Below are 25,131 nucleotides of genomic sequence, written 5' to 3' on the forward strand. Positions count from 1 at the left end.
TTCCAACAGGTGTGAGGTGATATCTCATTGTGGGTTTTTGTTGTTTTTTTCCCACTGGGGAACAGGGTTTTTCCAGGACTCATCAGCTCCAAGTCAAGTCGTAGTTTTTCAATCTAGTTGTGGAGGACGCAGCTCAGCTCCAAGTCAAGTTGTTGTTTTCGATCTACTTGTGGAGGGCACGGCTCACTGGCCCATGTGGGAACTGAACCAGAGATCCTGGCGTTATGAGCACTGCTCTCTAACCAACTGAGTTAACTGGCTGCCCTCATTGTGGTTTTGATTTGCATTTCCCTGACAGCTAGTGAAGTCAAGCTTCTTTTCATACACCATTTCCCCGAAAATAAGACTTAGCTGGACTATCAGCTCTAATGTGTCTTTTGGAACAAAAACTAATATAAGACCTAATATATTAAAAATTAATATATTATATATATTATATAAGACCCAGTCTTACATTACAGTAAAATAAGACCGAGTTTTATATTAATTTTTGCTCCAAAAGATGCATTAGAGCTAATGGTCTGTCTAGGTCTTATTTTCGGGGAAACATGGTATCTGTTGGCCATTTGTTTGTCTTCTTCGGAGAAGTGTCTGTTCAGGTCCTCTGCCCATTTTTTAAGTGGACTGTTTGATTTGCAAATATCTTTTCCCATTAGGTTGGTTGACTCTTTGTTTTGTTGATGGTTTCTTTTGCTGTGGAGAAGCTTTTTAGTTTGATATAGTCCCATTCATTTATTTTTGCTTTTACTTCCCTTGCCTCTGAGGTCTAATTTTTATAACCCTCTCTCAGTCCAAGGTCCATAAGTTTAGTACCTATGTTTCCTTCGATATATTTTATTGTTTCAGGTATTATATTTAGGTCTTTGATTCACTTTGAGTTAATTTGGTATATGGTGACAAAGAGTCTAGTTTCATTCTTTTGCACATGGCTTTTCCGTTTTCCCAGCACTATTTATTGAGGAGGATTTCTTTTTTCCATTGTAGGTTTTGGGCTCCTTAGTCGAAAATTATTTGTCCATTTATATATGGGTTGTTTTCTGGGCTCTCAATTCTGTTCCATTGGTGTGTGTCTGTTTTTCTGCCAATACCATACTGTTTTGATTATGGTTGCTTTGTAGTATACGAATGTAACCTGAAGTCAGGGAGTGTGATACTTGCAGCTTTGCTCTTTTTTCTCAGGATTGCTTTGGCTATTCGGGGTCGTTTCTGCTTCTATACAAATCTGATGATTTTTTTTTCTATTTCTTTAAAAAAATGCCATTGGGATTTTGATGGGGATTGCATTAAATCTGTAATACAGCCATTTCAACTATGCTGATTCTTCTAATCCATGAACATGGAATATCTTTCCATTTCTTTGTGACTTCTTCAATTTTTTTTTTTTTTTTTTTTTTTATTAATTAGTTTCAGGTGCACAAGACAAAGCAAAACTTAGACATTTATCATTTATATCCCTCACACTGTGTGAACCCCCCTCCCCCCATCCACTATCCCTCTGTACCTTCTTCAATTTTTTAAAATAATGTAGTGTAGTTTTCACTGTATAGGTCCTTCCCTTCACTTCCTTTGTTAAATTTATTCCCGAGTATTTTATTCTTTTTGTTGCAATTGCAAAAGGAATTACGTGGGGGTTTTTTTCTATTTCTTTTTCTGAAATTTCATTGTTAGTATATAGGAATGCTATGGATTTCTGTACACTAATTTTGCATCCTGCAACTTTACTGTATTTGTTTATTGTCTATTGTTTCAAATAGATTTTTGGTGGAGTCTTTAGGGTTTTCTATATAAAGAATAATGTCATCTGCAAAAAGTGACAATTTGACTTCTTCCTTCCCATTTTGGATAATACCTACTTTTGTGACAGGGAGCTGAGTATGCCTCCTTACTCCTTATTGGTAGAAATTTAAATTTATGTATCTTTTTGAAACTGGTCACACCCTTTAAGCAAAGAATTCCACTGTTAGGAATTAATTCTACCAATATACTGGCAATAAGAACGCAAGGATATATGTACAAGATGTTCACCGCAACATAATTTGTAACAGTAAAACACCTATAAATAACTTAAATGCTCATGAATAAGGAAGTGGCTGAGTAAAATTATAGCATAGGAATACAACAGATTACTATTCTACCACAAAGAAATGAGGGAGATCTTTATGTATTGATAGAAGGTATCCAAGATAATGTTAAGTAGAAAAAAAGGAAGTCACAGAACAGTTGTATATTTCAACTGACAGAAAAAGGAGAAAAAGTCATATACAATATGAAAATGTGTAATTAAAAATTTCTAGAAGAATTCCCAAGAAAGGGTCAACAGTCCCTCAGGGGATTAGAGGTGAGATGGTGGGAAGAAGATACTCTGGAGGGCTTTTACTTTCTTTATAGTATATATTTTTTTGTTGTCTGAATTCCTCACCTGAGTATGTTTTATTTTTATGTTTAAAAATGTATCACTTCTGAGATGTCATGAAATTCTTGTCAAATTACAAGCTTACTGAAATTTAAATAAGTGACACCTAAAGAAAATCAATTCATTTCCATAACTTATTTCACAGATAAGAAACAGGAATATCAATTTCTATGGCTCACTTAAGGCCATACTATTTATGAAGTACTTTCAGTAATTAAAATGAAAGTGAGTATAAGACCAATAAAAATAATAGGAAGGGAAAAGTAGCTGCAAAGCCCAAGATATTATAGAGTATTATATCTTCTTTTCAAAATTACATAAAAAACAAGCTCCAATCCTTACAGATTCTTTTAAAACCACACACCATGTAAAATTACCTTTTTTATTTTTTGAGGTATAATTGACAAACAACATTATATTAGTTTCAAATGTACAACATGATGATTTGGCACTTATATTAAAATTATTTTTAATGTAACTAGACTGAGTCTTAGCAATCAATTGCAGAAGTAGTTTTCCTAAAACTTACCAAGTTCAGAATAGAAAGAGCAGGAAAAAAAGCTGAGTGAAAAGTAGAAAAGGAGGGGATAGAAAATAGAATGAGAGACGGAGTAATATCTTTTAGTATAAGTGGGGAAAAGGGTAACTTTAGAGAATCAATCCCCACAGTAATACTATACCTAACAGCTGGCTGTGTTCCCCTGTGATGGAGTTCTGACTCGGGTCTGAAAAACAAACAATTGAAAAGAAAAGAAAAAAAATGAATGACCAAAGCAAATAATTTCTTAAAAACCAGCAACAAAAGTCAACCAAGGAAATAAGCAAAGAAAATTTTTTAGTGCTCAAGAAACATTAATGAAAGGATAATAAAAATATAATGAACTATTATAAAAAATAATCACATTGCTTCCATGAAAAGTTAAACAACAAAATTACCACAGCCCAGCAATTCCACTCCTAGGTATATATCCAAAAGAAATGAAAACAGGGACTCAAACAGACACTTGTATGGCAATGTTTATAGCAGCATTATTCACAATAGCCACAATGCAGGAACAATCCAAATGTCCTTCAAAAAATGAACTGACAAAACAAAATGTGGGATATACTTACAATGGAATATTTTCAGTCATAAAAAGGAATGAAGTTCTGATACATGCTACAACATGGATGAACCTTGAAAACACTACGCTAAGTGAACTAAGCTGGATGCAGAACAAATATTTTATAATTCTATTTATATGAAATATCTGGAAAAGGCATATTTTCAAAAAGACAAAGTAGATTAGAAGTTATCAGGGGCTGGGGGAGGGAGTGGAAAATCAGAAGTTATTTTTTAATGAGTACAAGATTTCTGTTTGGGGTGATGCAAAATTTTGGAAATAGTGGTAAATGGTTACACAACATTGTGAATGTAATTAATGCCATGAATTGTGCTCTTAAACATGGTGAAAATGATAGATTTTGTGTTATATATTTTACTACAATAAAATATAAATTAAAAGAAGATAATCATACAAATTTTACCAAGCCATATCAGTTTCATAAAGTTAAAGGATGATTTAGGGCTTACAACACAGTTCCATTTTCTCTTCAACGACAAAGGAACATATGACATGTGACCATAGCAGCTCAAAATCAAGACATAACTAAAGCAGATACGTTCTGAATTGACTTTAAGATAAAAATGACAAACTGTATTTTATAAACTTTTATTTGTTCAGTAATCTATCATAAAATTAGTGGCCATAAGTCAAGTTCCTAATGCAAGACATACTGACAATCACTATTTCACAACCAACCACTTGCATATTTTAAAGGATTAAAAGCATTAAAGGCTAAATAAGGAAAAGATTCACCTCTACTTTCCTAAAAAAATTAAGTCTCTTGAGATACAGGGGATTACATCTGGCTTCCTGGAATGTGTTTGGGAATACAAATTTCAGACCAGGGGTGGGGTGGGGTCTGTGAAAAATGGGAAAAGAAGTTACATCTTTATTTTTACTAACCTCTAATGGAAGTTCAGTATTTTCTCCAAATGTAATGTAGGCAACAAACTAAATAAAAGTACCTGTAATTTTGTCAACAATAAATATCAGATATTTTCATGTCACACTGTAGTTGCTGCACATATCTCAGTATCTTTTAGGTTCAATACTACTCTGAAATTATGGTAATTATTAGGACGGTTGCTAGGTTTTATTCAATGTATTGATAAAGAAGCACTTATATCATTAGATTACAAGTGTAATATTTTGATAACTGTACTTTAGTGTAATAATGTTCTTTTTAATCATATATATTTATATGTGTATTATTGTAGCATTTAAAAACATTCTGAAAAGGAATTTGTAGGCTTCAGACTGCCAAAGAGGTCCAAGATCCAAAAAAATTTAAGAATTACTGTTTTAGAGAAAATTCAAATAATATCTTCTATGGTGTTTATAAATATAAATGTTTACTTAATTAAATTGAACACTTTAAGCATCACAGAGACAAAGAACCAATGAAAATACTTAACAAATTCTGGTTTCTGATGTATAGTACGTACTAGAGTATGTAGTATACTCTACATACGCGAATCAAGGAGGAAATAAAGTAGAAACCTGATTCTGACAAGGAAGTGTTAAATGCTATGTGCACATTTTAAGATATATTTTTAGATTTTCATCCTAATTTGGTTTTGAAAAAGAGAAATTCCACAGTTTTCTATTCTAACATATTTTCCCAACATACCAACACGTGAATTTCCAGTTTTAATTTACACTCATCTTATATCCTGTCTAAATCAACAATACGGTTCACTAGTGAATTCTACTAAACATTCAAAGAAGAATGAACACCAATGCTTCTCAAACTCTTCCAAAAAACAGAAGTGGAGGGAATACTTCCAAACTCATTTTATAAGGCCAGCATTACCCTGATATCAGACAAGGACACCACAAGACAAGAAAATCAATCACAGGGTAATATCCCTGATGAACATAGATGCAATAATCCTCAACAAAATATGTATTAGCAAACTAAGTTCAACAATACCTTTGAAAGAGCAAGCACCATGACAAAATTGGATTTATCTCATCATCAGAAAAAAAATTCTGTAACTATGTAGGGTGACAGGTGTTAAATAGACTTACTGTGGTGATCATTTTACAATATATATAAATATCAAATCATGTTGTACACCTGAAACTAACATAATGTTTCTATGTCAATTATACCTCAATAAAAAAAAAAAGATTAAAAAAAATATGGATTGCTCTTGCATAAAAGACAAAGCAGGAATAACAGTTCCATAGTAGTGAATATGTTAGATGTTCTTCCTCTCCCCCGCTCCCCACACCATCCCCGCCTGGAGAAGGGGAAAATTCAGGCCCCATCATTAGAGAAGCAGGTGTATAATGGTATGAAAGAAGAGTGGAGAAAGAAACAGAATTTTAGAACCAGAAGAACTTTGGTCATCTAGATCTACTCTAGTGATTCTAAAAGAAAAGTTCAGAGAGGTGTTATCAGCATCTTCTGTTTTCCTTCCTAAAACCATACCGATATCCTTCTCAAGATTTTGATTCCCAGCTACTGTCTGTCATGTCTGCCTTTATTGCTCAGGTCTGCTAGGAACAAAGTTGAGAACCTTGGATCTTAATATTTATAGTTGAGAAGACAAATACCTGGGTTGATAGATGGCCAAAGACACATCACATTACTGCCAAAGAGAAAGGTTAGAGATATAGTCTTGATGTCTTGAGAACCTATATTCATGCTTCCTAGTACTCTGTAATTCTAACATTCTTGTTCTAAAACAAAGTACAAGAGCCTAAAACAAGTTATCTGGAATTGTTAGGGAATGTATCTATGAATAAAAAATGGAAAAACATCTCACATTACTCAGGCAGAGAAGGTGTGAATTTAGAGGTGGGAATATGAATGACTTTTTTTCTTAAAAAGAATTACGTCCTTCTGTACTGTATACTTCCTTGCCTTATGAGCTGGGCATAAGTGATGAATATGCATTCACGAGCCAAGCCAGGACTCTTCCTTTGAACACCCCATTTTGAGATGAGTACAAAGAAGTCTTTTGTGTAGTTCGTTCCAAGTTCAACTTAAACTTTTGTTTTTCATTTAATATAATTAATTGATGGGGAGCAGTCTTTACTTATTTGATAAGATGGATATTAACCCCCAAGACCTGTAGATGCTTCATTAATACTATATGTAAAAGCTGAAATAAGGGCGAATCCAGGAGTGAAATGGCTCGTGAACCAGTAGAATGAAACTAGGCATGCCTGTAAAAATCATAATTGGTAAATGGGTTTAAGCTGAAGGGTGTTTCTGGGTATGCAATCCAAACTGTGTAGAGCAGTCAACATTGTTGAGATATGTCTGGGCATCTTTCTATTGTCCTATATCCGAACACTCCCATTTAACATGTTTCTGCCTTTATCATGGGTGAGGGCACACCCAAGTTTGCCTGAGACTGGGAGTTGTCCCTAAATGTTACGCAAAATGACATTTATTTTAACCAAATTACTTCCTGTAATAAGAACAATGTGCCAATAATGTAACCTCATTTACTCTTTGGTGGTCATAATAAAGCTACTCCTAGTTCATAATATAACCAGGCTATACTCAAAAGCCTGTGATACTCTACCAGTTAAAATAGTAGTGCAAATAAAAAATAAAACATACCTTTTCGCAATCAAAAAAGTGAACCGAAAATATTTCCACATTAACAATAATGATACAGTAGTTTTACACATAAGGCACTTGCTCAGATTTAACGTATCCTGTGTAAATGGTAAGGAACAGAGATTTTATTCAGTTTCTTGTCAAGTGCCTTAGAAAACAGACAGAGAGAGAAAAATAGGTGGTACTCACTTGCAAAACTACCTCTGTAAACAGTTTTTCTAAAAAGCTTTATTATTTCCCCTAGTTTGTCCATAGCAATAGTCTTTTTCTAAATTTTCTTTCATAATCACTTCATCTACTATCGTTGGTAGTGAATTTGAAGCAAATAAAGCTAAGCCTGTATCTAAAACTTGCATCTAAAACCCAGTGTAGGTTTGTTTTCATTAAAGATAGAATGAGTCATTTCATTAACACAATAGTGAAAACTACTTGTTTAGACGAAGACGTAAGTATGACCACACGCATATACCTCAGGACAATTAGCTTATTATGCGACTGTCTAGGTTATCTAGACATACTACAAAAACTATTTCAGGATACCAAGTACCTGAAACCACCAGTCTTAACACATTTCTAATTTTATAGACTCTGAATTTTAAAAAACAAAGAAGCACTATCATCATAAGAAAACATTTGACTCAGATTTAGGCAAAGATGATTAAAGATGAAAGCAAAGACAATTACTCTAACACTCATATTTATTAGATTCTGCCTCTCTACATGGGTAGGTCTTCATTGAGTGACAAACCTGAGAGAGAAAACAAGTTGAAATAAGGTAAAACCTGAAAAGCCTATGCTCTTCATATAGATTTTGAACTTACTGCAATTAAATTAGATAGACGGGGAAAAATTAACATGTGATTAACTGGGTTTAAATAAATAAATGGTTGAAAAATATCAGGTAATTTAAGGCAAAGTAAAATTAAGCAGTAAGATGGAACTATTATGATAAGTGTTATAAAAGAAAATAATTGTGGTTATTCATTTTCTTTTATTCTTTATCTCACCAAATCTGCATGAGAACAGGAAATTTGTCTCTTATTTACTGTTGTATCAAAATCTTAACATACAAAAAGTTAATAAATCATTAGTTCTTTATGTTTCCAGTCTTAAAGGCATTTAGAGTCTACTTCTGGCCAAAAAAGATAATTTCTGCTGGGATTTATAGTTTAGTTCAAACTATGTGCCCACGTCCGGGATCTGTGTAGACAGCTAACCATGGAGAGAATAAGCTGTGGCAGCAGCACTGAATCATGGACTGAACTTCACGTGCGGTGCTACTGCTCAGTGCACCTTCTATAGTGTATTAATAGGGACTTGGTGAGATATGGTTTGGGGCAGGGATGGTACGTAATTTTGACAAATCTATTTAATAGTCAAGTAGATTTCTATAATGTACAATTTATCAGATCGTTCAATATGCTAATTGTTGCTTAACTAATCTACAAAAGAAGAACATAATATTTGGCATTTCTGAGTATATGAGAAGAGATAACTTGTTTTTCATCAAACGCATTGTGTAATTAGTGTTAGATGGTATACACTTTGAGAAACGTTCAACTAATTCATATTAATATAGCAAGGTTAAAATAACTCCCTGAATCATCAATCCTGTTTACTCATTCATTCATTCAGCAATATTTCCATTAAACCAGTATTTTCCAAATTTGCCTAGTCAAAAGAACCAGCTGGAATATTTGTTAAACTACAAATTCCTGGGTCACGTAACTAACCCTAATGACTCGATCTCATGGGAGGATCCCAAGATTCTGTAGTTTCATGAAGCGCCTCACAACTATCACAAAGCTTCTTTCAACCATCCATCCATTGAAACATTTGAGTAACCGGTAAGTGCCAGGCATTGTTCCACGGGGTAGGAATACAGCAGTAAATAAGAGACAAATTTCCTGTTCTCATGCAGATTTGGTGAGATAAAGAATAAAAGAAAATGAATAACCACAATTATTTTCTTTTATAACACTTATCATAAGCCAAAATGAAGAAGAGTGAATTGAAAGGCCATTTTGGATTGAGTGGACAGTGAAGGTCTTTCTGAGGAAATAACCTTTCAGATGAGACCTACATGTAAGGGAGACAGACGAGAGGATCTTGAAAAAGACTGATCAGGGCAGAGTAGTTATGCAAAGGCCCTAAAATGGGAATAAACTTGGTATGTTTGGGAAACATTAATGTGGCGAAAGCACGGTGAGTAGGAAAGTGGTTTAAAAATATAGGTCAGCAAATTAGATAACAGATACATGTTGTAGTATTGCAGACCATGGTAAAAAGTGTGAATTTTACTTTTAAAATGATGTGAAACAATGGTAGGTTTTAAGTAGCATGACAGGTCTGGTTAACTTTTTAAAAGACGCAGGCTGTTGGTTGGGGAATGGACTGTGGAGGGAGTAAGAGTAGAAACAGGGAACCAATTAGGAGTCTACTGCAGAAATCCTAGAAAGGTATGATAATGACTGTATGAAGATGGTAAACATTGAGAAGGTGATGCTATCTTCTGGAAAGACAGCTCATGAGTTAGTCTGCAAAGGTAATGTCCATGTTACTCTAAAATTTGTAGTTTTTTTCATTCATTTATTCAATAAATATTTTTGAGCATCTTCTACATATGAAATGTTATTCTAATTACTAGAAATGCAGCAACAAAATCCCTGTCAAAGAGCATATGTTTGTGGGGAAGAGACAAACAATAAACAAACAATGTACTACATTATATGTCAAGAGTGATAAGAGTTATAAAACAAACAAAAAAAGCAGAGTAAAAGAATAGAGAGAATGGGGGGAAGGGGATGGTTTCTGTGCTAGTTTAGATACTGAGTCTAAAAGGGTCTCTCAGACAATGTGACATCTAACTAGAAACTTCAAGTGAGCCCTCTAGCCAAACAAACATCTGCAGGAAGAACATTCTAGGCAGAGAGAATCATGCAAAGATCCTGAAGCAGGCACGTGTTGGCACTGCCAATGAATAGCAAGGAGGCCAAGTTACCAGACAGAATAATGGGGTAAAAATGACAGGATACGGGGTAAGAGATGGATGTGTGTGGTGGGAGAAAGGGGCACAGATCATGTGGTGCCTTTGGAGGACATAGTAAGGACTTTTGATTTTACTTTGAGTGAGCTGGGAAACCATTCAGAGGTTTGGGTTTGTTTTAACATGATCACTCTCGCTGTTGTCTGGAAAGTAGATTGCAGGAGGCAAATGGGGAAGTAGAGGAATTAGGAAACAGGAGGCTTTTGCTGTCGTCCAAGAAAACATAATGGTAGTTTGGATGAAGTCAGAAGTACTGGCGGTGGTCAGATGCTGGGTATGTCTCAAAGGAAGTATTCACAAGATTAGCATGCTGATGGAGGGAATATGGGGTGGGAGAGAAAGAAAGGAGTCAAAGTTTTTTCTAGAGCAATTACATGAACAGAGATGCCATGTACTGAGTTGGGGAAGACTGGGAGAAGAGCAATAACGGTGATGATGAGTGAAACTGGTAAAGAGAGGGCCACTGTGATAGTTGTGCAGCTGTCCTGGAGCAAACACACGAGGCATAGTGAAAAGAGAATACAGTATTTGGAAGCAGATAAAGTTCAGGTGACATCCTAGCTCTACCATACACTATTTATGTAACGCTGGGAAAATGGTCTAATATTTCTTAGCCTTAATTTACTATGTATACAACAGGAATACTACTACACTACAGAAAATTATTGTGAGGATTACAGATGGTAGGTACTCATTAAATAGTAACTATAAAGGAAAAGATATAAAACTGTGAGTAAGATGACAAACACAGTCAGAAGCAGAAATTGCAACTCTTTTGCAGAATATGTCATTAAATATTTAATTTTAACATAAAGGTTAAAGGGGGCAAAAGCATTTAAAGCAATGCTTTACATTTCTTCTTAGCTGCTAAAGCTTCTGCAATTTGGAAACTGAATGTACAGCATAAAAAGGGATAATTTGTAACCAACATAAATGAAATGGGAGAGGTTAAAGGACTGAACTTGCACAGATGAACAGAGATAAGATGCAATCAGAAGAAAAAGAACAATTGTACATATGAAAGTTTTAGTTGCATAAACCTAATGGTGAGCACAAAACAAAAATCTATAACTGAGACACGTAACAAAGAAAAAGAGAAAATGGAGGGGAAAGAAAATCATAGAACACCACCAAACTAAAAGAGCACACAGAAACACAAGGGAAAAGAAAACAATGAAACTATAGAACAATCAGAAAACAAAAGATGAAATGGCCATAGTACGTCCTCATATATCAATAATCACCCTAAATGTAAACGAAGTGATCTCACCAATCAAAAGGCACAGAGTAGCAGGACGGATTAAAAACAAGACACAACTATATGTCACCTTTAGGAGACCCATCTCTGATGCAAACACAAACACAGATTCCAAATGAAGGGGTGGAAGATGATACTCCAAGCATCCAAAGAAAATCAGGTGTAGTCATATTTATATCAGACAAAATAGATTTCAAGATAAAAAAGGTAACATGAGACAAAGATAGTCATTTCATAATAATAAAGGGTAAAACCATCAAGAAGACACAACACTTTTCAATACCTATGTACCAACCTGGGTATACCAAAATATATAAAACAAATACTAACAGACCTAAAAGAAGAGACTGACAAAAATACAATTATAGTAGGGGAGCTACATACACTATTGACAGCAATAGATAGATAAACCAAATAGAAAGTCAATAAGGAAATATTGGCCTTAAATGACACATTAGCCCAAATGGACATAATTCATATTTACAGAGCTTTACATCCCAAAACGACAGAATATACACTTTTCTCAAGGACAGACCATGTGTTAGGGAACAAAACTAATACATTTAAGAAGACTGTAATCATACCAGTCATAGTTTCCAACCACAACGATATGAAACTGTAAACAAGAAGATATCTGGGAAAACCACAAATACGTGGAGATTAAACAACATGCTACGGAACAACTATTGGGTCAAAGTGGAAATAAAAGAAGAGTCAAGTCAAATGAAAATGACAATACGACATATCAAAATTTTTGGAATGCAGCAAAAGTACTACTAAGATGTCTAATCATTACTGGCCTATCTCAAGGATCAAGAAAAATCTCAAATAATATAACATTTCACTTAAAAAAAAAAAACTAGAAAAAAGAAGAAAAACAAAGCACAGAGTCAACAGAAGGAAGGAAATGATAAAAATTAGAGCAGAATTAAACAAAATAGAAAATAAGAAGACAACAGAAGTAATTAAACAAAGAGCTGGTTCTTTAAAAAGATAAATTAAATTGGCAAACCTCTGGCTAGATTCACTAAAGAAGAAAAGACTCAAATAAATAAAATCAGAAAGGAAAGAGAAGTTAACAACAAACACCAGAGAAATACAAAGGTTTATACAAGAATACTATGAAAGGCTATATGCCACCAAATTCAACAACCCAGAAGAAGTGGACAAATTGTTAGAAATATATAACCTTACTAGACTGACCCATGAAGAACTGGAAAACCTATATAGACTAATCAACAGTCAGGAAATCGAAACAGCAATCAAAAACTTCCAAAAAAACAACAGTCCAGGACCAGATGTCTCCACTGGTGAATTCTACCAAACATTCAAAGACGATTTAATACCAATCCTTCTTAAATTCTTTCAAAAAATTGAAGAGGGAATAATTCCTAACTCATTTTATGAGGCCAACAATACCTTGATACCAAAACCAGGCAAGGACAACGCAAAAAAAGAAAACTACTATCTCTGATGAACATAGATGCAAAAATCCTCCAAAAAATATTAGCAAGTCAAATACAACAATATATTAAAAGACAATACATCACTATCAAGTGGGATGTGGGATTAATTCCAGGAATGCAAGGATGGTTTAACATTTGCAAATCAGCCAATGTGATACACCACATTAACATAATAGATAAAAATCATATCACAACCATAGATACAAAAAAGGATTTGGCAAGATACAACATTCATTTGTGATTAAAACACTCAATAAAATGGGTATAGAAGGAAAGTATCTCAACATAAAAAAGGCTATATATGACAAATCCTCAGCTAATATCATACTCCACAGTGAAAAACTGAAAGCTTTTCCTCTAAGGTCAGAAACAAGACAAGGATGCTCACTTTCACCACTGTTATTCAACATAGTCCTGGAAGTCCTCGCCAGAACAATCAGGCAAGAGAAAGAAATAAAAGGCATCCAAACTGGGAATAAAGAAGTCACTATTTGCAGATGACATGATTCCATATATATAGAAAACCCTAAAGATCCCACCAAAAGCCTATCAGAGACTATAAACACAGTAAGTTGCAGGCTACAAAATCAATGGACAAAAATCTATTGCGTTCCTACATGCTAACAATGAAATAGAGAAAAGAAGAAAACAATCCCGTTTGCAATTTTAACAAAAAGGATAAAATACCCAGGAATAAACTTAACAAAGGACTGTAGTAGGACCTATACAGTGCAAACCTGAAGATATGAGATAACATCTCACATCTGTTAGAATGGCTACTATCAATAAGACAAGAAATAACAAATGTTGGAGAGGTTGTGGGGGAAAGGGATCCTCATACGCTGCTAGTAGGAATGTAAAATGGTGCAGCCTCTACGGAAAACAGTAAGGAAGTTCCTCAAAAAAGTAAGAATAGAGCTACCATATGACCCAGCAATCCCTCTTCTGGGTATCTCCCAAAAAAGTCTGAAAACATTTAACCATAAAGATGTATGTACCCCTACGCCCATGGCAGCATTATTCACAATAGCCAAGACATGGCAACAACCTAAGTGTCCTTTAACAGATGACTGGATAAAGAAGATGTGGTATATATATGCAATGGAATACTACTCGGCCATAAAAAGAATGAAATATGCTATTTGCAACAACATGGATGGATCTTGCGAGTATCATGCTAAATAAAATAAGTCAGATGGAAAAGAACAAGAACCATATGATTTCACTCATATGTGGGATATACAGCAAAAAACAACAAACAAACAAAACAAAGTCAAAGACACAGACAATAGTATGGTGGTTATCAGAGGGAAAGGGAGATGCAGAGAGGATGAAGGTAAAGAGGATCAAACATATGGTAACAAAAGGAGTTTAGACAGGGTAGTGAGCACAATGCAATATGTAGCTGATGCATTGTAGCACTGTGCACCTAAAACTGATGTGTTATTAACTATTGTTACCCCCAATAAACTTAAATTTTAAAAAGCTTATAATCTGAGTCAAAGCAACATAAGGAACTAAAAAGAATGGTTACAACAGTATCTTACATTTAATAACATTTTAAAGTTTTAAAAATGTTTTTACATAGTTCCTTTGATTCTCATGATAACCCTGCGATATTGGTAGGAAACATATAAAGAAGCTAAATCAGGCTCAATGGTTTGGCCAAGGCATACTGAGTATAAATTTCAATGACTGGCTTGGACCTGGATTCTGATTTTTCTGTATTATGCTGGTAGTTCTTAAAATTTAGGTATAAGAATAAATATCAGTAATATAACTTTTAATTATCTAGGGATGAAATAACTATGGTTAAAGAAATTAGGGGGTGGCCGGTTAGCTCAGTTGGTTAGAGCATGATGCTCATAACACCAGGGTTGCCAGTTCGATCCCCACATGGGCCAGTGTGAGCTGCGCCCTCCACAACTAGATTGAAACAACTACTTGACTTGGAGCTGATGGGTCCTGGAAAAACACTTTTAAAAAATAAATAAAAATTTAAAAAACAAAAAAAAACACACCAAATTGCTTTAAAAAAAGAAATTACAACTAGCATTTACAAAATAATTAAACTACAAATCAGCAAAACAGATATCCAATGTGTAGAACTACACAGGAACCACAGATGACCATATTATGTCTACTGCACCATAGAGTTCAGAAACACTACTTACCCCAGTAAGACACCCTCCCCTGAACCCCACAGGGCATGAGAAGAAGGTAAAGGGACACCTATGTGTTTATGAAATCCAATACAGAATCAGGGCTATCAGGGTAGAGAAATTAGGAGGAGATAAAGATCATCAATCTAGAAGAGTAAATACAGTGATTCTGTTTTTAAAATAACCGGAAAATAAGCTCTAGCATGATTTTTCAGGATGCTCGTAATATAAAATAAGCCCTACCATATTTCCCGGAAAATAAGACCGGGTCTTACATTAATTTTTTTCTCCAAAAGACTCATTAGGGCTTATTTTACATTACGAGCATCCTGAAAAAGCATGTTAGTGCTTATTTCCGATTAGGTCTTATTTTCGGGAAACACGATATTTGAAAAAGTTTAGTAACCAAACTATTTTATTTGTTATTTTCATACTTCTAAAAGAATACAAGTATTCATAAATATTGTACTTTTATCTTAACAAGTTTATTAAATTCATTTTGTTCTAAACATCTTGGTAGATATTTAACTATGATTTTAGATGAGCAGGATGTGATTCCGCCTTCTCCCTACACCCCTGCCATTAACCCTGTTAACTGAAAGTCAAAGCACCTTATCAAATAACCTTTTTTTTATGTCTGTGCTGGTGTATCTTTAACATCGCTTCAAAATTTGATGCTATTTTTTTAACAGGCTCAGAGCCTTCACTTGGCAACAGTATCTAGCAAGATTAATATCGTGTGCATTACATTTATTTTTACTTTATACTCTATTTATGGCAAGCATGCTGGCATTTCATTTAGTGACAGCTTCCTTTGTAAAGGAAACCAGAAAAGCAGTCACTAAATTAAAAAAAAAATTAAATAAATGTAAAGATGATATGTAAAAGTGGAAAAAATATACCAATAGTCACTAAATAACTAAATTTAGGGAGAATTTCCTACTATCATCATACTTAAAATGCATAGCAACCATGTGAGGAACAGTTTATTCCCATGTTCCAGAAGAAACGAGCTCTGAGGACGCTGAACTGATTTGCCCAAGGTGGTATAGCCAATAGCCGGTGGTATAAAGCCATCAGTGCCGCTAGGGTCCAAAGGAGAGAAGCAACATGCATCAAGGCAGTGTAAGCTTTGAGGAGAACTTTCGGGAAGAGCTCGAAAACACAGGGGAGGAATAAACATGGCACATGTCTGGGATGGAAAACAACTGAAATTCTCCAAATAGAAGTCTGAAAATGAAAGCAGTACTTTAGGAAAGGAAACATGAGTGCAATACACAAAGTGAAATGAATGCCGGATTTATTAGAGACAAGCAGACCTACTCATTATTAGACCACTGCAGTTTACCCATATGGTAACAAACATCTCTAGCGAGATCTCGAGAATAGTAGTAATATGTAAATTTATCATTAATTCAACCAATACTCTAAATGCCTACCATATGTCAGGTGCTGTGCTAGGCACTACAGATACCAAAAGAGTGACCCTTTGTTCTCAAGACATTTGCAGAGGAAAGAAACAGAAACAATTATGAAACAATAAGGAGACATTTCAGTCAGAGACTGACAATAGGATATAAATAATGGAGAAGTTTTGGAAAATAGGAAATATATACCTACTAATATACCTGTATATAATATTAGGTATATGTTATACCTAATACATAATGGTATATTAGTCTGTATCATATATACCATATATACAGAGGATCAAAAAAATGTATACACATTTTAAGAAAAGAAAAAACTGTATTAAAATTGTAATAATATATACAGATATCAAAAGATGAATACAAATCATGTGTATACACTTTTTGGTACCCCTGGTATGTAAGTAGATACAGTGTACCTTATAATATAAACCTAATTGACACGAAAGGAGAAGAGAGTACTATCATTGACCAAAAAAAGTGGGTAAGAGAAGCAGAACCAGTCAACATATGTGTTTCCAACTTTTGTTTCTTCCCCTTCCCTCATTCACCAAACCCAGTGGATTTTAGCTTCCACACCCCTCTCTTCTTTCCCACTGTGCTGCCACCATTTAGATTCTCATCCTTTCTAGCTTGAGCCATTAAAATAGTTCAATCATTCTCCCTGCCACCAATTCTTCCATCTTCAAACAATTCTGCATTTTCCTCCATATTAATAATCCTAAAATCTGCTTTTATCAGGTTGCTTCATTGCTTAAAAAAAAAAACAAATACTTTCAAAAGTCTCCAGGTGACACTGCTGGAGTCCCGAATCATTCTGTAAAGAGATGTTCTCACTTTTTATTTATATCCTGACATAATGTGTGAGGTACTAATTCAAGTCCCTCCAAGGAAAGGGAAGGGCTGCCTTGCAGGCTCCGCCTCCATTCCTACTGTGAATTCTCTGGCTGGGCGCAGCGGGGGTATCAGAGGGTAATGGCTTAAACACCTATAAATAGATCCTAGCTTACGTGTTTGGATCTCTTGACTTACAGGACGAACTCCAAAAAGCTCATCCTGGCTTTCAAGTCCCTTTATAATGTAACACTAGTTTACTCCCCTAACCTTACAGTTTGCTGTTCTTAGTCATGAAAGCTCTCTGAAACACTCTCTGAAATGCTTTGTGAGCCTTCATTCTAGACCCATGCATCTTTGCTTATGTCAATTTTTCAACGAAAATTTCCTTGTCTTTCTTCTCCATCTGCCTGACTACATCCTTCAAAGACCCAACTCAAGTGCTTCTTTCCTCGGGCCTACTCTGAAGTTTAATTTTCTAAGATTTGATCTTCCTCTGAACTGTTGGGTATCTGCTGCTTTGTACTTTCTTTTAATTAATTAACCTATTAACTCAAGAAATATTTACTAAGAACCTGTACATGTCAAACTATATGCGAGGGCACTGGAGGATACACGAAAATGAATAGAACATAGCAGCTATCCTTAAGGGGCTTGTATTTTGTAGTACATATGGGTTAGACAAGTAATTATGTCATGGTGATTACAGGACTATATTAGAGATATAAACAAAGAGACTGTAACAGAGAAGCCACTAAGGAAGGAACGACGTTTGAGCTCAGTCCTAAAGGAAGAGTGTTTGTTTGGTAACTAAAGAACATACCAGGAAGATGGAACAAGTACTGTATTTCCCCCAAAATAAGACCTAACTGGGAAAATAAGCCCTAGCATGATTTTTCAGGATGCTTGTAATATAAGCCCTACCCCCAAAATAAGCCCCAGTTAAGATCGTCAGCCAGATGGACACATTTAGTATGTCCGTATGTCCGTTGCAACACACGACGGATGTATTGAATTATAAAATAATATTAATATATAATTAAACATAAATATTATTGATAGTCATACTTAAAATAAATGATAATATAAATTATAATTATTTGTAAATACCCAAGCGGGGCCTCTGGACAAGAGGTAAATGCGTATGTAAACAGATGAACTCCAGACTTATTGCCGAATGACCAATCGGAGTACAGACACAACACACGAAAAACGTGCCCACTTGATAATGAATGGACATGGTTGTGTCTAATATGAATCTTTATAATTCAATACCTCATGTCTTGTAACGGACGTACTTAACGCACTTGTGTGAAATAAACGTTTTCTGAATTTTGGTGCCTGCACTTTTTCGTCGCTTTTGTGTGGACCATCACTCTTAACTGTCATTTTTGTTGCCACTCCTGTCTCATAAGTCTTCAATTAACACTTGATTTAATGGTAGATTTAAAGGGAATAATATTTCGACCCCCAGACAAGATGAGTGCAAAAAGAACGAACTATTCCGTCAAGTACAAGAAAGGAATCATGGAGGACTCCCAGGGCATGAATCTTAACGGCTTTCTGCAGAGAGAAGAAGTTGGATCTCCGAATGGTCCGAAAATGATGAGCAGAGTATGATAACTGCAGTCAACAGGTGGACGAGGGAAATGCTAAGAAGCGTAAGTGTGGATCAGGTTGGCAACCATTATTTCCTGAGCTGGAAGACATCATCTGTGAATGGATTGCTGACAGGAGTGCAAAGGCTTCGGTTGTGCTCAGGGCTGATATTCAAGCATTTGCCCTTGCAGTGGCACCACAGTTAGAAATATCCCCAGAAGAATTCAAAGCATCACAACACTGGCTGGACGGCTTCCTTCAGCGATATGACTGTCTGTAAGATCGACAACACTGTTCAAGCTGGAAGATACTGAAGTTATTAAACGTCACTTGCATTCAAGTCCTTTGTTGATGGCATCGACTTTTCTAAATACCAACACTCCAACATGATTGCTATGGATGAAACTGCAGCGTTTATGGGCCAAAGATCTCAAACGACAATTGATCAGAGGATGCCTCGTCAATCTACATTCCCTCCACTGGTTACCAAAGTGCACGTGTTACCTGTATTTTGGCAATTCGTCGGTATGGAAAGAAAGCCCCACCTCTAATTATCACTAAGGGCAAGAAAGATCAGGTTGAATATGTTTCAGGCATTTATGTTCTTGAAACCAAAAAAGCCTGGTGCACACAAGCAGTTATAAGGAAGTTGGTCAATTTAATGCTGCCACTTGTTTCATGAGGTGGCCAAAGAGACTGCAAGTCTGAGATTCAGCCAGCACTCACAGCGCTAAAGACATGAAGAACTTCCTTGCAGAGAGAATAGATCAAATAATGATTCCTGCAGGATCTCTTGACTCTTGATATTGGAATAAACAAGCCATTCAAGGACCATTTGCACATGGAAATCAATGATTACACTGAAAATAGAATGGAGAGAAATCAGCGTGGAAACTTTGTGAAGCCTAGCCTGCAAGAGGTCGTGACTTGGGTGAAGAATTCATGGGATAAGATCACTGACAGCCGTGTTGCCAATGCACTATGAGCAGCTACATGGACAAGAAGTGCTCATTTAAGGAGAGCTCCATTGCTGGACATGAGAGATTGGGGCCAATGGTTCTACAGGAAATGGAGTCGCAAGAAATTCAAGCTGGAATTCGGGGTTTGGAGAGTTATGCCGATCTTCCAGAAGAAGATGACATGACTGTACTTGAATAAATGTAGATTTTTTTACATGAATAAATGAATAAATGTAGATTGTTGTACATGAATAAATGCAGACTGTTGTACATGAATAAATGTAGATTGTTGTACATGAAAAAAATAATGTCCTCTGAAAATAAGCCCTAATGCATCTTTTGGAGCAAAAATTAATATAAAACCCAGTCTTATTTTGAGGGAAATACGGTGTGTGGAAACAAGAGACATTCAAGAACATCCGTTATATCCGGTGTGCAGTATGTATGACAGAGGAATCGACAAAGAGCCTGTGCAGTTGGGGTGTTCTAGACCATGGAGGCATATGTAGGGTCTGCTAAGCAGCACAGATTTGATTCTGTGGGCAATGGGGACACATCACAGGGTTTTAAATGGGGCAGTAAAAGGATGAGATTTATATTTGAGACAAATTCCTCTGGCAGTTAATGTAATGGAGGCTTTAGGAGCCTAGACTAGAAGTGACAAGAGAGTAACCTGAACTAATGTAGCAGCAATGAGGATGGGAGAAGAGGACAGATTTGAGAAACACTTGGGAGATAAAACGGGCAGCAGTTGGTGAAAGACAGGAAAAGAGAGGGAGAGGTCGGGGAAAACAGACTGTGTATTTTAATACATTGAGAAGAAGGAGTCAATATAGTAGTAAAAACACAGGAGAGAGGAGGCAAGAAAGGCGCTAGAGCACAGGTGTACAGATGAGGACTGAATAAGAGGAAAGACCAAGGTAAAGGATAGCTGTCAATACAGATGTTGGTAAGAAGTTGGGAAGAGGTGTTTTGGAAATACAGTCTACTCTGTGGAGTAGAAGTTCAGTCATATGCTGACTATAAGGGACTGAAGAAATGGGGGCTTAATAAGCATTTTAAGTTTTGTGAGAAACTTAGATAAAAGAGGTTAACTAGGATCACACGGAAAAAAATTTGAATAATGTTAACAGTAAGTTAAGGTTGAAAATGGTGAATTTGTGGTGGTACCAATTCTCACAGCCGTGAGATATCTCCTTACATTCCCTACCCCTCACCCCCAGCAACACAGCTGCCAAGATTAAGAATGAGAGGAGAAAAATTAAATAAACAAATGAATAAATAAATAAAGTTTTTTAAAAAGGAGAATGAGAGGAGACCCAGTTAGTCACAAGCTGGGGTTAAGGGGTGGGTGTGGGGGTGTCCTATCTGCCCATTATAAGAACTTTGAGGGCAAGAACTTTGTTTAAATGTTGCTGTGAAAATAATTTTTTGTACCAAAGCGTTGTGCATGCTATAAAAATTCAATACATGTTTGTTAATTGCCTAATGTGAAGTTATTTCAAAGAAAAAGACCCAGAGATAGAAATTCAGGAGTACTTTCAATAAAAGGGTAACAATGGAAATAATTTTATAGTCATCATTAAAACACAGAGTCGAAAAGGATACACTTTCCTAAAAGTCAATGTAAAGAGAGAGGAGCTGAGATCAAGTTCCAGAAATACTAGAGAACAGAAGTACAACCATAGAAGGAAACAGAGAAAAAAAAAATCATTGAAAGAACTATGACAGCAATGCTGTCATGCCAATTTTCTCCCAAGGAATCTAGACACTAAAAGGATGAGAAAGTTAATTAAGGTAGGAAGTAGTGAAAATGCAATGCCAAACATGACCATGGGAGCAGAGAACACTATACACAAGTCCTGAAGAAATTTATAAGAATTCATTTAGCAATCTTCCCTCTGATCCACCTAAGTTGCTTTAACAAAAAGGTGGTCAGACAACAGCAGCCAGCAGGCACGCAGCTGAAGCTTGAATGGATCAAGAACCAGGACCAGCCATCAGAGTCTTACACAAGCCACTCAAGCCCATTTCTTGCAGCAGAGGCCGTTGGTAGTGCAGGGAGGAGGACAGTCTGATGTTGGAGGAGGTGGAACGGATGGCACTGGGGGACAATACTGGGTTCCAGGCATAAAACAGTCAAAGAAGACACGAGGAGGTACAAGCAGATCTGCCACATCCTTCAAATTCTGGTGCATATGCTAAGTATAAGCATTAGATTAACAGAGGCCCTTGAGGAAACTAGTGCTGTTTAGCAGAGTGTCCCAAGAAAGAGAAATGTTCTTAGAAGGCTGCTTTTGGGCGCTTCAGATTTGCGTAAAGAAAATGAATATGATACAAATTATGTTCTGAACTCATTTGAATAATTTTGTTAAAACTCTTTCTAGATATATGGGAGCAGCTACTAGAAGTTGATGAACTCATCTGTAATGAAGACAGTTGTGATTTTAATGAAGAGTCAGTCTGTACACTTGGACAACAGCAAGCATAATAGCAGAAAGCAGATTTAATAAAGCCCACAGTATAATATCAAGACAGTTTCTTGGGCCAAATCCACAAACTGATCAGCCAAGAAAAGGATAAATGATGAGAGGGCAGTACTTAACACAGTTAACAGAAAAACTTTTAGAAAAATTTCACCAAAAAGTAACAGAATAAAGGATTTAGGGATTGTTGCAAACATTCAAGAAGATTGTTGATACCTTACGTCCTTCTTTGGCTTTGTGGATGATTCAAATTATTCTTCATGCACTGTAGAAAAACATATTTCATGTTTCCTTCATTTTAAAAGATGGTTTCGGAAGAATAAGGCCTAACCATATAGACTACATCCTTAACAATGAGGGGCAGGAATTGACCCAAACACCCAAATTCTAAGAAGCTAAAGAGCTAAGGAATTAAGGAGCTAAGCTTTGCATAATGGGGACTAAGAGGATATGATAAACATTTCTGATATTTTCAGAGCTTGCACTGACTTCATGCCATGGTCAAAGATTAAATAATTGCTCAATGCAAGCTGAATTTATCATTTTTCTAAATTTTCAAACATACAAAGAAGTTAAAACAGAAACTATTGTGTATGTTGAAATTTTTAAAAACATCGTTTTTAGTATGTGTATGTGCACACACACACAAACACATTTTGATTGTTAGTAAATGTGTCATGATCTACCATAATTTAAAAAAATAAATTGAATCTTAACAGTACATAACCTTTTGAGACTGGCTTCTTTCATTCAGCATAAGGCCTTAAGGATTTATATAAATTGTTGCATGTTATCAGTACTTAGTCCCTTTATTTAAAAAGTTTTACTGATATAATTTATATACCATATAATTTACCGTTAGTGTTCAATTCAATGTTTCTTCATATATTCACATTGTTGTGCAATTGTCACCAAATTTTACAATTTATACCCACTAGCAGTCAATCTTCACCTTACTCTGCCACCTTGCCCAGTCCAAAGCAACCACTAATATACTTTCTGTAGATTATATTTTCAAGGTGCAATCATACTGTAGCATATATCAGTACTTCATTTGTTTTTATATTCTATTATATGAATATAACACATTTTATTAATCTATTCATCAGTTAGTGGACGTCTGCGTTGTTTCTTTTTTGGCTGTTATGAATAATGCTGCTGTGAACATTCCTGTACAAGTTTTTGTGTGGATATATATTCTCATTTCATTTAGGTATATACCTAGGAGTAGAATTGCTGGGTCATATGGTAGTTCTATAGCTAACTTTTTGAGCAACTGCCGAACTGTATTCCAAAGTGGTTGTACCATTTTATGTTCTCACCAGAAGTGTATGAGGGTCTCAGTTTTTCCACATCTTTGCCAACACTCGTTATTATCCATCTTTTTGATTAAAGCCTTCCTAGTGGGTGTGAGGTGGTCTCTCACTGTAGTTTTGATGTGCATTTCCCTCATGACTGAAGATTTTGAGCAGCTTTACATGTGCTTACTGGCACTTTTCCCTCTCCTCATGTCCATTTGGAAAGCTTTCACTTCTTTTTCCTCCCGCAATTTTGAGGTTTTCCTTTGACTTAATTAGTACTTTCACATCATAAATATTATTGAATTGTTCCCTGAAGTATGTCCCTTTGGGTTAGAGTCCTTACTTAGCATCTGCGTAACACATACCCAGGGAGTCTGTCCTTTTCCACTATTTCTGTTCCTTTGATCTTGTGATCGCTGTTCTGGTTCATTTATTTCATTAAAAACCTTTCTAAAATATTCTCAGAGGGGTTCAGTGGGTAACATACTCTCTAAATTTTGGTATATTTGTAACGCATTTCCCCCTTGTAGGGGATGACATTGCCACTTTTTCTCTTGGTAATCTGTGGATACTCTCCCACTGTCTCCTAATGTCCAGTGCTGTAGACTGGAATTCTGATGCCAGTCTGATACTTTCTAGAGGTAATAAGTTCTACCTGGAAGCCATCAAGATGAATCCTTGGTATCCAAAAATTTTACCAGAATAATTCTAGGTGTGTGTTTTTCATCACTGATCTTCCCTGGAACTTCCTTCTGTACCATTAAGGGTTTAGCTCAGGAACTTTTTTTCTATTTGTTTAATTATTCTTTCTCCCCCATTTCTTCCCTTTTTTTGGAACTTATATTAGTCATGTTAAGTGTCCTGAATCTATCCTCCAAGTCTCTTTCTCTCTCTGTTTTTCTCAGTCTCTTTGTACTTCTCGCGCTGTGCTTTGAAATACTTCTTCCACTTGATCTTCCAGGCCAATATGTGATCACATTCATTCTTTTATTGGATAATTATGTACTGGGTGCTTACTATGTGCAAGACAGCGTTGTTGGCATTGGATGCTGACAACGTATCAGCAGTGTCTACAAGAGAGAAAGTTCCTGCTCTTAGGATGCTTACAATTCAGTGGAGATGGTTAAAAAGAAAAAAAAAGTGTGTATGCATAGATCACAAGTCATGTGGTAATAAGTATTTAGCTGAGGAATCATATTTTTGCTCAATGAAGTCTTTTTTATACTTCACTAAACCTCCTAAATGCCCCTATTATTTATTATTTTCATATTCAAGCTATTGTCTCCTCTGGCATTTCTCTTTAGCTGGTCCACTGCATTGTTTATTCTAAGTTACTCTTCTCTTTGTGGTTGCCTGGCGTTCCCAGATGGGTTGTTTTCTTTGTTACCTCAGAGGGGCTTAGGTTTCGTTGCTGAAGGACCACAGGTGGTAGGAGTCTCAAGATACTAGGAAGGCAAAGCAGTCTCTACCCCGTAGGCGGGCAGCGCAGCA

General features: G+C 35.7%; 1 protein-coding gene across 3 annotated transcripts in view; it reads right to left on the reverse strand.

Annotated features, from left to right (window-relative positions):
* Positions 1-25,131, reverse strand: part of SLC12A6 (solute carrier family 12 member 6) — an 84,280-nt gene that overhangs the window by 35,195 nt on the left and 23,954 nt on the right. For 2 of the 3 annotated variants that reach the window (XM_019752867.2, XM_019752869.2), the window contains exon 2: positions 3,094-3,138. The exons of the other annotated variant lie outside the window; for it this stretch is intronic. In XM_019752867.2, the coding sequence (XP_019608426.1) occupies positions 3,094-3,138 (45 nt within the window). The remainder of the gene's footprint in view (positions 1-3,093; positions 3,139-25,131) is intronic. 3 annotated transcript variants of the gene reach the window in all.

Source organism: Rhinolophus sinicus, linkage group LG03 (genome assembly GCF_036562045.2).
Source record: "Rhinolophus sinicus isolate RSC01 linkage group LG03, ASM3656204v1, whole genome shotgun sequence".
Classification (NCBI taxonomy): domain Eukaryota; kingdom Metazoa; phylum Chordata; class Mammalia; order Chiroptera; family Rhinolophidae; genus Rhinolophus; species Rhinolophus sinicus.